We start from the raw sequence: 17,004 nt of genomic DNA on the forward strand, positions 1-17,004 counted from the left end.
CAGGTGCCACACTTCCTCTCTGTATGCTGACTCGTTCTTGCTGATGAAACCAACCACAGCAGTGTCATCGGCAATGTTTTTGATGTGGTTTGAACTGTGAGCTGCTGCACAGTCATAAGTCAGCAAAGTGGACTGAGCACACTACCCTGGGGGGATCCAGTGCTCAGTGTAATGGTGTTAGTGAGAAAGTCCAGGATCCAATTGCAGAGGGAAGTGTTCAGGCCCAGCAGGCTCAGCTTTCCAATCAGATGCTGAGGAATTATAGTACTGAATGCTGAACTGAAGTCTATGAACAGCATCCTGACATAAGTGTCCTTTTTCTCAAGAAGAGTAAGAGCCAGATGAAGAGTGGTGGTTATGGCATCATCTGTAGAGCAGTTGGAGCGATTTGCGAACTGCAGAGGGTCCAGTGATGGAGGCAGCTGGGTCTTGATGTGCCTCATTATGAGCCTCTCGAAGCACTTCATGATAACGGGTGTGAGCGCAATGGGATGGTAGTCATTCAGGCAGGACGCTGGAGATTTCTTCGGCACAGGGACAATGGTGGTGGTCTTGAAGCACGCCGGAGCAATGGCACTGCTTAGAGAGCTGGTCTACACAGTCTCTGAGCACTCAGCCAGGAACATTGTCTGGTCCAGCAGCCTTCAATGGGTTGACTCTGTGCAGAGTTTTTCTCATGTCAGCCGTGAACAAACACACCTGATTGCTGGGTAGTGGGGATGGTCTTTCTCGCTGCCATGTTATTCTGCACTTTAAACAATGCGTAGAAGCATCTGGAAGGGGAGGCATCACTGTCACAGGAGGGTGATGTTTTCCTGTAGTTGCTAAGGGCCTGAATGCCCTGTCACATGTGCTGCGTGTCACCCATATGTAGGAAGTGTCCATGAACTCACTCAGTGTCTGTGCGCTTTGCCTCTCTGATAGTTTGTGACTAAAGGCTGAGTCATGGGCCTTCAGCAGCGTGCACACCTCAGCAGTCATCCACAGCTTCTGAGTTTTTGCATGTGGTGATGGTCCTGGAGACAGTAACATCATCAATGCATTTGCAGATATAGCCAGTCACTGATGCTGTATATTCCTCCAGGTTAACAGAATCATTGTCAGTGGCAGCCTTGAAGAGCAGAGGTGGACACGTTGGAAGTGTTTGTGTGAACAAGGTCCAGTGCGTTCGTCTCATCCCTCTCATTGCAAAGTCCACACATTGATGAAATTTATGAACCACTGACCTGAGATCTGCCTGATTAAAATCTCCAGTGACAATAAACAGCCCAGGGAGGGTGGAGAGGCCAGATTGATGTTGCACACTGAAGTGAAAGTTCTTGAGTACAGGGGACCTGAAGCTTCTTGGTCTTCACCATCCACTGAATGGACACATGATCTATGATGGTGAGAAGCTGAGACAGTACTGGAGCTCACCAGCAGTCCATTACATAGTCCAATAGATAACTAAGAGCGCTTTCACCCTCACCTTGTTTGGCGTGGACCAATCAAACCTTTTCTTTAATTCAGTTCATTTTTGACAGGTGTGAACATTCTTTTCATATTCACCAAACAACTGGACCAGCCTGGCAGAAATCATGGGTCTCGGCCCGCTTCTAATGACCCTGGTGTGGTTCAAATCAAACGAGGTAACTGAACATAAAAACACTTTTTGAGTGCATATCAGAGCTGTACTGTCCACACAATCTGCCTGTTTTAACATTTCACTCTATGCAGACCATCATATCACTGCTGTCGGAAGAAAACCTTGTCATCTCCATTTGTGTGTCAATTTCATGAAGAATGGGCCAAAAGAAACAGCCCAGAACAAAAAAACAGTCTGGCTCCATTGACTTACATTAAAAATAGATAGTAGGTTATAAGTAGGTTTTTCCTTCTCCTGTAAAGTGATTATTTTGGAGATATGGGTTTTTTTTTTTCTGACAACAGCGAAATAGTTCTTGCATCACAAGCTGCTCCCAATAACATCGGATCAAAAAATAATTATTATTTTTTGCATATGGATCGTGGAGCGCAGTTTTGGCCAAGAGTTCTGTTGCGTTATGATGAACTTAGAAGTTAAGCATCTCTGTTTTCTCTTTTTTTTGGTGGTGAATGTGAAAATAGTAGAGTGCTTGCAAAATTTCTGACCAATAAATGAAAACCTAATTGTGTAATTTGGTGCACTTGTGGTGCACAACTGGTGCAGTTTAAGTCTGAACCCAGTGAAGTGGGATCAAAACAAACCCGGACCCTGTTCATTATTAGGCTGGCATGTTATTATCATGACATGAAGTGGAGTAGCAGCATTTTGTCTGTCAGTCAGCTGATTTTTTTTCCACCACTTTTGGAGGTACGGAGCCCCTGTGCATTATTACAAGATAACTATACTAAACACAACATTATGCATCATGCTTTTCTTATTATTACACAGTTTTTGTGATTCTGTAAACGTAAATACACACAAAGCCTCTACAATATCACTACTATATCACTATCACTTATATAATATTCATAAAATACTTTGACAATATAAATGATTCACTTGAAATGTATGCAATGCATCGTTTTATTTTGATTCACAGCATAACATAGGCATTAACAATATTGTAAAGACACTATATTGTATAGAAGCTGTATTGTACATTGTATATAGTATATTGTATAGAAGCTGGAGCACCGAACTCTAATTTGTCTTTATGATGTTATTTTTCTCTGAAGAGATTTTTGTCATAAATTGTTTTATTTCCACAGTTAAACAATCACTGATAATATGATAAAAAGCTGATCAAAAATTGAACTGATACACTGAGTAAAAATGCAAAGCACTGATGGATAAAATCATGTGATGATTAAAGGGGTGTGTAAAGCTTTTAGCTGCTCTGTTTGCTGCATCTGGGCTGTGTTGAAGCTGCAGCTCTGAAATCTAGATTTATTGCAGGTGCTTCTTGCAGAATCTGGCCTTCTTCGTTGTAATCCTGAAAGATGCAAATCAGATTTAATATAGAAACAAACGTTTTCATATGACATAATAAAACAATAAAACAATCTGTCATTGCTGTCAGAATAAAACCTTGTATCTTCATTTTTATTAACATGATTTGAAAACAGCAGCTGTCGTTTACATTGTGCCAAACTTTCTTGATGAATGGACCAATAGAAATGCTCCAAATGTAAAACTTTTAAGTTAGCCCCTTAAAAAGTATTACTTAATAAGTCTTACTATTCAGTAACTACAGGGATGCAAACTGGTTGGGCTATTCTTAGATTATAGAAGTGTGTATTAAAACTTTGGGCCTGCTGGTGGACCCTGGCCATTTAAAGGGTTAAAAAAGTCACACACTACTGTTGTTATTGTAAAGACATTACAAATATTAAAAATCCTTAGTTCTAAAAACAGTAAGTAAAGGTTTTTGGTTGCATTTTTAAGTATGCCCTGTTAATATTTACACATTTTTATAAACTTTTGAGCAGGCTGGGTAGGTTCTGTGTTCTGGGAGTGTGAGTTACCATCACTCAGGTTTATGTCCTTAAGCATAACCACAGGTGAGATTATATAGCAAAGCATTGCTGTACTAGAGTTCTTAAAGGACATATTTCCCCCTGTTGGAAATAAGAGCAATTTTCCTCTCTTGTACTCTGGCTACGAAGTCAATTCTAATGCATTATGGGTACAAAATTGGAAGCCTCATCTGTGTACCCCCTGTGCTACAGTGGTATCAGAATTGGCAAAAGTAGCAGCAATGAGAGGACGATCCCATTGGAGGAGCAAGGGTCTGGTGAGGCACTGACTAGGAAGTACCAGGAGAGATTTGGTCATAAAGAATATGGTGAGGATTACCTATGGGCAGTTCGGAACACCTGTGATATCTTGGCTTGGGATGTGTTCCTGTAAAGTTCCAGCAACAATTACAGCTGGCTAAAACAACATGCCTGCATGAGTCTTTACAGTGGGCGGAAGAGATGGGGGTGATTTTGAGTATGCAGGCTGCACCTGGGTTCATATAACAAAAGGGAGCAAGGCAGTTTCCAGGGTAATATGCCATTTCTGTAAGCACCTGGGGCACCTGAAGGCTCAGTGCCCACAGAGGCAGCAGTCAGCAGGCACCCACACCTTAGGAAAACACCAGGAAGTGGGCACTGAGGAAGATATGGCCACCAGGGAGACAGTTTCCCCCACTAACTGTAAAGTCGGGTGACCCATCAATTTATGGTGCTATGCCTCCTGGATAGCAAAGAGTTAAAGCCCATATTAATTTTTGTAGTTTATGCAAATTTTTGAGCAGCCTGGGTAGGTTCTGCGTTCTGGGAGTGTAAGTTACCATCACTCAGGTGTGTGTCCTCATCCCCAGACGGGAACATGGCTGTGCTAGAGGTTTAAAAGAGTGTAATTCTTTGTTGGAAAATTTCCTTTCTTGTACTCTGGTTGCTGAGTCAATTCTGAATAAAGCTGTGTTATAGGCATGAACTTTGAGGTGTCTAAGCTTCATATGTGTACCCCCAATGCTACAATACAGTTACTCCACTGGCAAAATTATTGTAAAATGCAGAATACAGAATGTATTCATGCACATTTTTGCTGGTTAACATGCCCTATGATAGAATCCACTGCAGCAAAAGTTGTGATGATTTAAACTTTTCAGGCCCTTAATGGATCATTTCAAAACAGTGATCATTTATATTGGGTCACAGATGATGTTAAATTACAGATTTTAAGAGTTAGTCAGTAATCTGTACTGTATATGTGTTTAAAGTAACCCTCTCAACTCTGAACACAGTGAGCTGCTGCTGTACGGGGTTAGAACTGACCTCACTTATCTTTTAGTCAAGTCTCAACTACTGAAATCCAGTAATAAATCAAATTTAATATACAGGCATGTTTGTATCACAATAAGTCAATAACACACACGTAAATCTTCAAATGTTAGATACTCACACATAGCCGGGCTTTGGGCAGTCGGAATGTGTTTTTTCCACTTTTATGATATTTTGTTCTGGAATTTTAAAAGTGACAAAGTTGAAACAGCACAGTTGAGGATGGCCAGGGGCAAAAGCTGATGAAGAGAGAGGAAGAAAACATGCTTAGTTTATGTTCTTCATTACTGTAAAAACCAACACACCTTCATAAACTCTACTACAGCCACACCTGAACACAAAGCACATGTTAAATACAGACTGTTCAGGGTTAAATGACTGTGCCCAAACATCAAAATCTGACTTTTTTTAATGAAACATCCAGAACTGCCTTTTTTGTATATTCAGGATGAGGTGCAATACTACAACATTACTACTACTACTACTACTAATAATAATAATAAGGTCATTCATAGCACTAGTAGAAGTACATAATATTATTGGTGTTAGTTTTATGAATATAAACAATAGTTAATATAAATATAAATACTTTAATATGTTTAATTGTGTTATGTAGAAATAAGTTAACACATCCTCTACAGAGAACACACACACACACACACACACACACACACACACACATATATATATACATATATATATATATATATATATATATATATATATATATATATATATATATATGATGTGGGGCAATAATAATAATAATAATAATCATCATCATCATCATCATCATCATTAATAATTAATCATTAATCATTAATAATTCATATTTATAGTACTAGTAGCAGTGCTTTTTATGATTAGTAGTAGTTTTATTAATATAAGCAACAATTAACATGAGTAATGTTTTAATCATGTTATGCAAAATAAGTTAACACATCCTCTACAGAGGACACACTTCTGCAGATTTTAATACACAATCACTGTATATTTACTGTTTAAGAATATACACTGTGGCCTGTTATGGCACATATTGTATACATTCAACTTAGAAATTATTCACTACAATTAGCAGGAAAATGTCATATTTAAGTGCGTTCTCTGTAGAGGATGTGTGAACTTGTTTTCACTTAGAAAACCAACAAAACGTGTGTTCAAACGTCTGCACAAGACTGTTAGACATCTGTTTGCAAAGACAGAAAATGTGTTAAGATGTTATAAACTCACGCTGAGCATCTGAGGAGACGGTCATCAGCAGGACCAGCCCCAGCACCAAACACACACAGTTCATCTTCATTTCCATCTTCTCTGCAGGCGTGTGAAGCTCTGAATGATTCTCTCTCTGTCTGTACTTCCAGTTTGAGCTGGTAAGGCTCTGTATATAAAGTAGTTTATTAAAAGCAGGCAGTTCTGCCCCCCACTGTCTCCACCACTCACCACATCTTCCTCTCAGAGTGCAGAGCAGAAGCTCTAGTGTGAAAATGACCCATGACAGCAGCTCTGGTGTATCTGATAAATGCCGTGCATGAGTCTGCAGACAGTCAGTGAAGGCCTGTGACTCAGTCTGTTTATGAAGTAACTGATAACAATACACTTGCACATATGCATCACAGCTAATTTGATGCAGAAGTGACAAGGTGTTGTAGAGAACTACATTCAAGTTCAACAAAGGACTAAAAGCTACAGAGAAAATGTGGCTCCAAACAATCATCTGGAAGACCTGGTAGACACCAAAACTGCCCCCATCAGATAAACAGCACTTAAAGCTTTCATCTCTGAGAGAGAGGAGAAAATCAAGCTGCTTCAGATCTGAAAACATTCACAGGAGTTTCTGTCCATCCTTCCACTATGAGGAGACGACTCAGCGCTATGGGTCTGAAAGGATGTGCAAGTGAAAAAGAAAATAGAACAGAAAATGCTAAACTAGGGGTATTTAATTAAAATTCACTAAGGTCCAGTTAGAGAAAATTTTCTCAAGCAAAGGTCCAGAACATCATAATGTCTAACTTGCATCATGACTCAGTGCCATATACTGTAAACTGAAGTAGCCTAGTAGTTATATCAACATCTTATACAGTCAACAACTGAATGTTGAATGAAATAAAGTACAGTTCAGTCATATTTAAACAACATTTATTGTCAGTTTTCTCTTTTTAGATCACGACATGTGAAATAACTTCCGACTGCTGTTTCTCGCCTCGTCCCTCCACTGTCTGTGCATCACTCACTCGAGTCTCAGTGCTCATAGTAATGCACAGATCTGATTGGCTGAGTAGCGTCATGTGTGATATTTACAACACATGCGATTGGTCTGTGAGTCTCCCGGGCTGCTAAAGCTGCCATAAAGGCTAGAAAAGTTACGCCGATTAAAAGAGGACCACCCCATCAAAATTAAACAATTCTCCATAGTTTATCAGTTTTAGGTCCAGGTCTGCATAGAACAGCGTCTGTCTCGGACCGCGGTCGCCTATTAGTGACCTCTGTGCTAAACCAACTAAGACTGAACTTTGGAGGTGTGTCTGCAGATTTCTTTGAAAAACAGAAAGTGAGTCTCCTGTAAAGAATGGAAGCTGGAATAAAGGTGAAGTGTGACTCAATAAATAGTAAAAAATGTGATATTATATTTAGTTGTTAAGATTTCTTGGAATATATCATTACAGGACCTGGACCACAGGCAAAGTGCAATATACTGGGGGGTCAGTATGCAACAAAATCAACCTTTTGAAACCACTGAAAGCATCAAAAACACAATTTTGGAGGAAAGCTTAAAAGAAACTTAAAAGACATGATAGAGAAAAGCAGTGCATTGCAATGTTGAGCAGAAGTCAGCATGTGCAAGGTTATATGGGCCGCAGGCACGACATTCTAGAGTTCAAATTTTCAAGAGGTTTTATTGTCATTTCAGCTATAAGTACACAGTAAAACGAAACAACATTCCTCCAGGACCAACACAGGAACACAAGTTCAAAACAATACAATAAATGCACAATACTTACAATAAATATAAAAGACTTACAATAAATATAAAACAGAACACAGGCAGTAATCAAGGCAGTAAAACAGCTGCTCAGGATGCTCTCTATAGTGCCTCGGTAGAAGGTGGTAAGGATGGTGGGTGGGAGATGAGCTCTCCTTAACTACTGCAGGAAATAGAGACGCTGCTGGGCTTTCTTGGTTATGAAGCTGGTGTTGAGGGTCCAGGTGAGGTTCTCCGCTAGGTGAACACCAAGGAACTTGGTGCTTGCAACGATCTCCACAGGGGAGTTGTAGATGGTGAGTGGAGAGTGGTCACTCTGTGCTCTCCTGAAGTCAACAACAATCTCCTTTTTTTTGTCCACATTCAGATGTAGGTTGTTGACTTTGCATCAGTCCGTAAGGTGCCGCACTTCCTCTCTGTATGCTGACTCATCATTCTTGCTGATGAGACCAACCACAGCAGAGTCATCGGCAATTCTTATGATGTGGTTTGAGCTGTGAGCTGCTGCACAGTCGTGAGACAGCAAAGTGAACAGCAGTGGACTGAGCACACTGCCCTGGGGGGATCCAGTGCTCAGTGTGATTGTGTTAGTAAGAAAGTCCAGGATCCAATTGCAGAGGGAAGTGTTCAGGCCCAGCAGGCTCAGCTTTCTAATCAGATGCTGAGGAATCATGGTACTGAATGCTGAGCTGAGTCTATGAACAGCATCCTGACATAAGTGTCCTTTTTCTCAAGAAGAGTAAGAGCCAGATGAAGAGTGGTGGCTATGGCGTCATCTGTAGAGCAGTTGGAGCAATTTGTGAACTGCAGAAGGTCCTGTGATGGAGGCAGCTGGGTCTTGATGTGCCTCATTATGAGCTTCTTGAAGCACTTTGGGTGCGCTTTGCCTCTCTGATAGTTTGTGACAGTTTGGCCCTCTCTCTTCTTAGGGCCGCTCTAAAGGCTGAGTCATGGGCCTTCAGCAGCGCTGTGCACCTCAGCAGTCATCCATAACTTCCGAATTTTTCATGTGGTGATGGTCTTGCAGACAGTAACATCATTAATGCACTTGCTGATGTAGCCAATCACTGATGCTGTATATTTTTCCAGGTTAACAGAATCACTGTCAGTGGCAGCCTCCCTAAACACATCCCACGCCGTTTGTTCAAAACAGTCTTGAACAGGCTCCCTATTCAATAGGTGCAACCATCTAAGTGTTGGTCCTGTAATCAGGAGATCGCAAGTTCAATCCCTGGTGATACTACAGCCATCCATGGCCAGGAGTCCAAGAGAGCACAACTGGCCTCGTGTGCCGGCTCTTGTTTACACAAACATCCCTGGCGTGTACAGGGCCGAGCCCCACCCCACTACGGTTACTCCGACCACATCTCTGTGATGCTCATTGCAGCATACAGACCATTCATCAGACGTGCCAAACTGGACCAGAAGCAAATAAGAACCTGGCCATCAGGAGCTATCTCTGCTCTTCAGGACTGTTTTGAGCACATTGATTGGGAGATATTCAGAGAAGCAGCAACTTCCAGTGACTCCATCAACCTAGAGGAGTATACAGAATCAGTGACTGGCTACATCAGCAAGAGCATTGATGATGTTACTGTCTCCAAACTAATCACAACACACCTCAACCAGAAGCCATAGATGACTGCAGAGGTGCGCATGCTGCTGAGAACTCGCGATAAGGCCTTCAAGTCAGGGACAGAACAGCAAGAGCCAAGCTTTCCCGGGCCATCAGAGAGGCAAAGCACGCCACACAAAGAAAATTCATGAACACTTTCAAGACACTGCTGACACACAGCGCATGTGGCAGGGCATCCAGGCCATCACCAACTACAAGAAACCTCCACCTGCTTGTGACAGTGATGACTCCTTTCCAAATGCTCTGAATAACTTCTATGCTCGGTTTGAAGCACAGAACGGCATGACAGCGAGGAAGACCACACCTCCTCCAAATTAACAGGTACTGTGTCTGTCCACTGCTGATGTGCAGAGAACTCTACACAGAGTCAACCCCTCGAAAAGCCCCAGGATCAGAAAGCATACCGGGCAGAGTGGTCAAAGAAAGCGCTGAACAGCTGGCTGTTGTTCTCACAGAGATCTTCAACATCTCTGAGCACTGCAGTCGTTCCAACATGCTTCAAGTCCACCACCATCATCCCTGTGCCAAAGAAGTCTCCAGTGTCCTGCCTCAATGAATACCGTCCCGTTGCACTCACTCCCATCATCATGAAGTGCTTCGAGAAGCTTCTCATGAGGCACATTAAAGACAAGCTCCCCCCTTCACTGGACCCACTGCAATTTGCGTATCGCCCCAACCGCTCCACAGACGGCGCCATCTCCACCACACTCCACCTGGTTCTTACCCACCTGGACAACAGAGACACCTATGTCAGAATGCTGTTCGTAGACTTTAGTTCAGCAATTAAAAACCATCATTCCTCAGCAGCTGATTGAAAAACTGAGCCTGCTGGGCCTGAACACCTCCCTGGGTCCTGGATTTCCTGACGGAGAGACCTCAATTAATCAGCATTGGTAATAACATCTCCAGCACCACCATACTGAGCACTCAGGGCTGTGTGCTCAGTCCACTGCTGTTCACTCTGCTGACTCACGAATGTACTGCAAAGTACAGCTCAAACCACATCATCAAGTTTGCTGATGACACGACTGTGGTGGGTCTGATCAACAAGAATGATAAGTCAGCATAGAGAGAGGAGGTGCAGTGGCTAATGGGCTGGTGCAGAACTAACAACCTGTCTCAGAATGTGGACAAAACTAAGGAGAAGGTTGTTGACTTGAAGAGTGTGAGGTGTCCACCCCCCACTGAACATCACTGGCTCTGCTGTGGAAATCATCAGGAGCACCAAGTTCCTCGGTGTCCACATCACAGAGAACCTCACCTGCTCCCTCAACACCAACTCTATAGCCAAGAGAACCCAGCAGCGCCTCTACTTCCTGCGGAGACTGTGCCATCACTGCCAGACTCTGCAACAGCTTTGTTCCGCAAGCAATCATGTTTTTAAACTCACAAGGACTTAACTGAAAACCCCCTCATACACATACATGACATGCATTACACTCACACACTCACACACACACACACACACACACACACACACACACACTCCTCTTTTTAATGCTCTACTTGCTCTGGAACATTGCTGGTAACACTGTTTTACTCAAGTACTGTATATCCTACCTCAGTAACTGTTGCACTCACGTATGTCATAATCTGACTGCGTATACTCACATATCACAGCATGCTAAATAGTGGCGCTTCACAGGTCTTGGAGGAAGCCTCTGCTAGCCTTTGCCCTCCTAGCGCTGGTAGTATTGTGTGATTGGGGGAGTCCTAACTAGCTGGTGGAAGTGGAGACAACCAAATTGGGGAAAAATGATTAAAATCTCCAATGACAATAAACAGTCCAGGGAGGGGTGAAGAGGGCAGACTGGTGTTGCACACTAAAGTGAAAGTTCTTGAGTGCAGGAGACCTGAAGCTTCTTGGTCTTCATCATCCACTGAATGAACACATGATCTATGATGAAGGTGAGAAGCTGAGACAGTACTGGAGATCCAACAGTCCATTAGATAGAGAGAGCTTCTCTATATACAACAACATATTTCTGTCTGGATAGAGAAGCTCTCACTATCAGATGGACTGTTGATGAGCTCCAGGACTGTCTCAGCTTCTCACCTTCATCAGGTCCTGAACTCAAGAACTTTCCCTTCAGTGTGTAACATCAGTCTCTCCACGGTTATGTTAATGGTCTCTCTCAGCTAAACTCCATGTGGTTAATTAACAGCCAGACCTAACTTTTCAGAATACAACCAACCACTATGTAAGTTCTGATCACTGGATCTAGTTGACAGAACCAGAAACCTCCGTTTCAGCTGGGAGGTGGGACATTACTCAAACAGTAAAACCTTGCTGAGTTGGTGTTCAGTGAGAGGAGCTGCAGCTCACTAATCCAGTAAAAATGCTTTTACTGCAATACACAAACGAACCCACTCAGTCATAGTTTATGTTACTACACCATGTGATGTTATTAAATGTGTGTTTAAATATTTTTTATTATTTATATTATTATTTCACACTGACCTTGTTTGGTGCGGATCTATCAAACCTTTTCTTTAGTTCAGTTCATTTTTGACAGGTGTGAACATTCTTTTCATATTCACCAAACAACTGGACCAGTCTGGCAGAAATCGCAGGTCTCGGCCCGCTTCTAATGACCCTGGTGTGGTTCAAATCAAACGAGATAGCTGAACACACTTTTTTGAGTGCATATCAGAGCTGTACTGTTCACTTAATCTGCCTGCTTTAACATTTCACTCTATGCAGACCATCATATCGCTGCTGACGGAAGAAAACCTTGTTATCTCCATTTTTGTCACTTTTCATGAATTTCAAGAGGTCTGGTTCCACTGACTTACATTAAAAGTAAAGTAGGTTTTTTCCTTCTCCTGTAAAGTTACCATTTTGGAGATACAAGGTTTTCTTCCAACAACAGGGATATTGTTCTTGCATCACAAGCTGCTCCCAATAACATCGGATCAGCAAATAAATGCTTTTGATTTTTGCATATGGATCGTGGCCAATTTAATGCAATTCTGTTGCATTATGACGAACTTAGAAGTGAAGCATCTGTTTTTCTCTGTTTTCATGGTGGTGAACGTCAGCGCTTGCAAAATTTCTGACCAATAACTGAAAACCCACATGTGTAATTTGGTCAACCCAGTTAAGTGCAGGATCAAAATAAACGCTGACCCTGTTCATTAATAGGCTGGCATGTAATTGTCATGACATGAAGTGGAGTAGCAGCATTTTGTCTCTCAACCAGCTGCTTTTTTATTGATTGTTTTTTTTGGAAACAATAAGTTTCGTCCCACCACTTTTGGAGGTGTGGAGCCAATCCTGTGCATTTTTACAAGATGAATATACCAAACATTACGTTATGTATTATGCTTATCTCAATATTACACACTGATTCTGTAAACGTAAATGAACACACAGCCTCTACAGTATCACTACTATATCACTATTGCTGCATCACTCTCTTATATAATATCCATGAAGTACAAATAATTCACTTGAAATGTTTGCAACGCATTGTTTTATTTTGATTCACAGCATAAAATAAGCATTAAAAATATTGTAAAACCACAATACATTGTATATTGTATAGAAGCTTTATTATATATTGTATACTGTATAGAAGCTGGAGCACTGAAATCTAATTTGTCTTTATGATGTTACTTTTCTCTGCAGAGATTTTTGTCATACATTGTTTTATTTCCACAGAGTTAAACAAGCACTGATAAGCCGAGGAAAAAGGAAAGCACTGATTGATAAAATCATGTGATGATTAAAGGGTTGTGTAAAGCTTCTAGCTGCTCTGTGTGCTGCGTCTGGGCTGTGTTGAAGCTGCAGCTCTGAAATTAGTTATTGTTCAGGATTATTTCCTTTATGCAGAACCTCTTGTTCATCTTCGTTGTGACCCTGAAAGATACAAACCAGATTTAATATAGAAACAAATGTTTTCATATGACATAATAAAACAGTTCAACCTATCATTGCTGTCGGAACAAAACCTTGTATCATCATTTTTTATTAGCATGATTTGGAAGCAGCAGCTGTGCCAAACTTTCATAATGAATGGACCAATAGAAATACTAAATGTAAAACTTCAAGTTAACTCCTTAAAATCTCAGGCTTGTTTCTTACTAAAGCTTATTACTATTCAGTAACTACAGGGATGCAAATTCTTAGGTTATAGTGTGATAAAAGTGTGTCATAAAACTTTGGGCCTGCCATTTAAGCGGTTAACGAAAATTCACAAACTACTTTCGTCGTTGCAAAGGCCATACAATTTTTTTTTTTTTAATTTGTTGGAAAATACTGTGGTGTCAGAGCACGCCTGGCTTAACATGATGCTTTGTTCATGCTTAGCTGGGCTGTATTTAGTTCTAAAAACAGTAAATAAATGTTTTCAGTGCAATTTTAAGTACGCCATATTAATGTTTACAGGTTTTGTGAACTTTTGAGCAGGCTGGGTAGGTTCTGTGTTCTAGGAGTGTGAGTTACCATCACCCAGGTTTATGTCATTATTCATAAACCCAGACAAGATTCTATAGAAAAATACTGCTATGCCAGAGTTCTTAAAGAACATATATTACCCTGTTAGAAATAAGAGCAATTTCCCTCTCTTGTACTCTGGCTGGCAAGTCAAATCCAAATGAAGATGCTTTATGGGCATGATTTTGGAGCTTCATCTGTGTATTCCCTATGCTACATTGGTGTCAGAATTGGTGAAAGAAGTGGTGAGGAGAGGATAATCCCATTAGAGGAGCAAGGGTCTGAGTAGGGAGCACCGAGAGGGGTCTGGAGCAGCAGAGGGAGCCGAAGCTGGCAGAGGATAGGAAGACACTGTGAAGAACCAGAGCCAGCCTGGGGAGGCAGTTTGGTGAGTGAGTGTTGCCCAAGCACGCGAGACAGAAATGCCATCAGAGGGAGTGCTAACATGGAGAAGAGCTGTGTCCACTTGCCACAGGCTTAGAGAATATTATTGGGATTGCCTATGAGGAGTTTGCAGCAGCTGGTTGTGATATGTTGGCTTCGAATTTGTTTCCTGTAAGGCTCCAGCAACAATAAGACAACTTTTGTGCAGGAGGCTTTACAGTGGGCAGAAGAGATGGGGGACGATTTTGAGAATGCAGGCTGCAGCGGGGTTAATACAGCAGTGGGGGCAGAGAGCCTGTGACAACGAGAGGGAGTGAGGCAATTTCCACAATTTCTCTTAATAACAGTGGAGTTGGGTGACCCAGCAGCTTATGGTGCTCTGTCAGTTGGATAGTTAAATCCCACAACAATGTTTATAGGTTATGCAAATTTTTGAGCAGGTTGGGTAGATTCTGTGTTCTGGCAGTGTAAGTTACCATCACCCAGGTTTGTGTCCTTATTTATAACCCCAGATGGGATTCTGTAGCAGAACACAGCTGTGTTAGAGGTTTAAGAGAGTTTATTTCCTTGCTGGAAATTTTTCTTTCTGGTACTCTGGCTGCCAATCAATTCTAAATAAAGCTGTATTATTGGCACAAATTGTGAGGTGTCTAAGCTTCATCTGTGTATCCCCATGCCACAATACAGTTACTCCTTCTGGTTAAATTATTATAAAATGCCTCGCTAACTAGCTCTTAAAGGTATCAGTTAAATAGCTAGCATGAGTGTAGAATATAGTCCCACTGTAAAGCTGCTGCAAGGCTAAAAGGATTTTCAGGTTCAGGTTAAATTCAAGTTTGTGTTCAGAATCGTCTGGGGAATCATTTCAGGTTGGGTTAGTTTGACAAAATTTCCAGTAAGAACTGAGCTGTTAGGTTTAAAAGAGCTTTCTATGTTCTTACACACTAGACAAAGCCAGAATCGAGCGGTAGACACAAATGCAAGCAGATCTTGTCAGTCTAGGCAGCGTGCGCTCAGCTGAAGCAAAAGGGGTTTCTATAGTTTCAAATTCAGGCAAGCATATCAGAGTTCTTTGCCCTTTCATGCAGCTTTTCCCTGGATAAGGTGCCCTACGTCAGAATCCATTGCAGCAAAAATTGATTTTTGAAATGATTTGAACTTTTTGGACCCTCAGCGTATCACTTTAATGCAGTGATCATTTAGATTAGGTTGCAGATGATGTTATATGACAGTTTTTTAAGAGTAGTTATTAATCTGTACTGGTATATGTGTTTAAAGTAACCCTCCCAACCCTGAACACAGTGAGCTGCTGCTGTACGGGGTTAGAGCTGACCTCGTTTATCTTACAGTCAATAGAGTCTCATCTACTGATATTCAGTAATAAATCAGATCTAATATACAGACAAAAGTGTTTATATCACAATAAAGCAATAACTCAAATATATATCTTCTAAAGTTAGATACTCACACATAGCCCTGCTTTGGGCAGTTGGAATTTGTCGGTTCAACTTTTTCTATGTTTTCTTTTGGAACTTTAAAATGGACGAAGTTGAAACAGCACAGATCAGGATGGGCATTGGACTGCGCTGATGAAGAAGAGAAGAAAACATTTTTAGTTTGTGTTTTTATTACTGTAAACACCAACACTCCTTCATCAGCTCAGGTTATTTGTAGTACTAATAAAAGGACATAATATTATCAGTAGTAGTTCTATGAATATAAGCAATAGTTAATATAAATACTTTAGTATTTTTAATGCACAATTATTGTTTGTTTACTTATGTGTATTATACTTTTGTGTGTGTGTGTGTGTGTGTGTGTGTGTGTGTGTGTGTGGCACATATTACGTAAGTTATTATGTCCTAGAATTAGCAGAAAAAATGCCCTATTTAATAAGTATGTTCTGTGTAGAAGATGCTATAATTTATTTTCATTTTTAAAAATCAACAAACCCTAAGCAGAGAGTTCAAAAATCTGCATAAGACTGTAAGACAGTATCTGTTTTAAAAGCTAGAAAAAGTGTTTAGATGTTAAAAACTTACTAGCATCTGAGGAGATGGTCATCAGCAGGACCAGCCCCAGCACCAAACACACACAGCTCATCTTCATCTCCATCTTCTCTGCAGGCGTCTGAAGCTCTGAATGTTTCTCTCTCCGTCTGTATCTCCAGTTTGAGCTGGTAAGGCTCTATTTAAATGAGCTTATTTTCAAACACTTAAAAGCAGGCAGTTCTGCCCCCCACCACCCCCACCACTCACCACATCTTCCTCTCAGAGCGCAGAGCAGAAGCTCTTGTGTGAAAATGACCCATGATAGCAGCTCTGGTGTATCTGATAAATTCCATGCATGAGTCTGCAGACAGTCAGTGAAGGTTCCTGGTCTGTTCATAAAGTAACCGATAACAATACATTTCCATCACAGCTAATTTGATGCAGAAGCGAAAAGGTGTTGTAGAGAACTACACAAACGGCTTTTCATCTTTTTAAAAAAATCTTCCTATTTGGCTTCTGTAAAGTTGTAAAATGCATTAATTTCTCTTTTAAGTAAAAAGTTTTCAAAACTGGAGTTCAAAATGGACTAAAAGCTACAGAGAAAATGTGACTCCTAACAACCACCTGGAAAACTTGGTAGACACCAAAACTGCCCCCATCAGATAAACAGCACTTAAAGCTTTCATCTTTGAGAGAGGAGAAAATCAAGCTGCTTCAGATCTGAAAACATCCACAGGTGTTTCTGTCCATCCTTCCACTGTGAGAAGACGACTCAGCGCTG

General features: G+C 41.1%; 1 protein-coding gene and 1 long non-coding RNA gene across 2 annotated transcripts; both read right to left on the minus strand.

The window, feature by feature from the left end:
• Positions 1-2,556: 2,556 nt before the first annotated feature.
• LOC118806380 lies at positions 2,557-6,134 on the minus strand. Its single transcript, XR_005007111.1, has 3 exons — positions 6,025-6,134; positions 4,916-5,033; positions 2,557-2,957 (listed from the first exon to the last, which is right to left on the minus strand). It is a non-coding gene; the product is annotated as an uncharacterized LOC118806380 (long non-coding RNA).
• A 6,750-nt stretch (positions 6,135-12,884) lies between these two features.
• LOC118806381 (C-C motif chemokine 13-like) lies at positions 12,885-16,402 on the minus strand. Its single transcript, XM_036567796.1, has 3 exons — positions 16,275-16,402; positions 15,701-15,818; positions 12,885-13,272 (listed from the first exon to the last, which is right to left on the minus strand). The coding sequence occupies exons 1-3, from the start codon at positions 16,345-16,347 to the stop codon at positions 13,212-13,214; spliced, it is 252 nt and encodes an 83-aa protein (XP_036423689.1). The 5' UTR covers positions 16,348-16,402; the 3' UTR covers positions 12,885-13,211.
• Positions 16,403-17,004: the final 602 nt, after the last annotated feature.

Source organism: Colossoma macropomum, unplaced genomic scaffold (genome assembly GCF_904425465.1).
Source record: "Colossoma macropomum unplaced genomic scaffold, Colossoma_macropomum, whole genome shotgun sequence".
NCBI classification, from domain to species: domain Eukaryota; kingdom Metazoa; phylum Chordata; class Actinopteri; order Characiformes; family Serrasalmidae; genus Colossoma; species Colossoma macropomum.

Excerpts from the sequence above, each read along its gene's own strand:
- LOC118806381 (XM_036567796.1), bottom strand. The coding sequence starts at position 16,347 with ATGGAGATGAAGATGAGCTGTGTGTGTTTGGTGCTGGGGCTGGTCCTG. Across the intron at positions 15,819-16,274 it reads GACCATCTCCTCAGATGCTA|CGCAGTCCAATGCCCATCCT; the intron begins GTAAGTTTTTAA and ends CTTCTTCATCAG. Across the intron at positions 13,273-15,700 it reads TGCCCAAAGCAGGGCTATGT|GGTCACAACGAAGATGAACA; the intron begins GTGAGTATCTAA and ends TGTATCTTTCAG.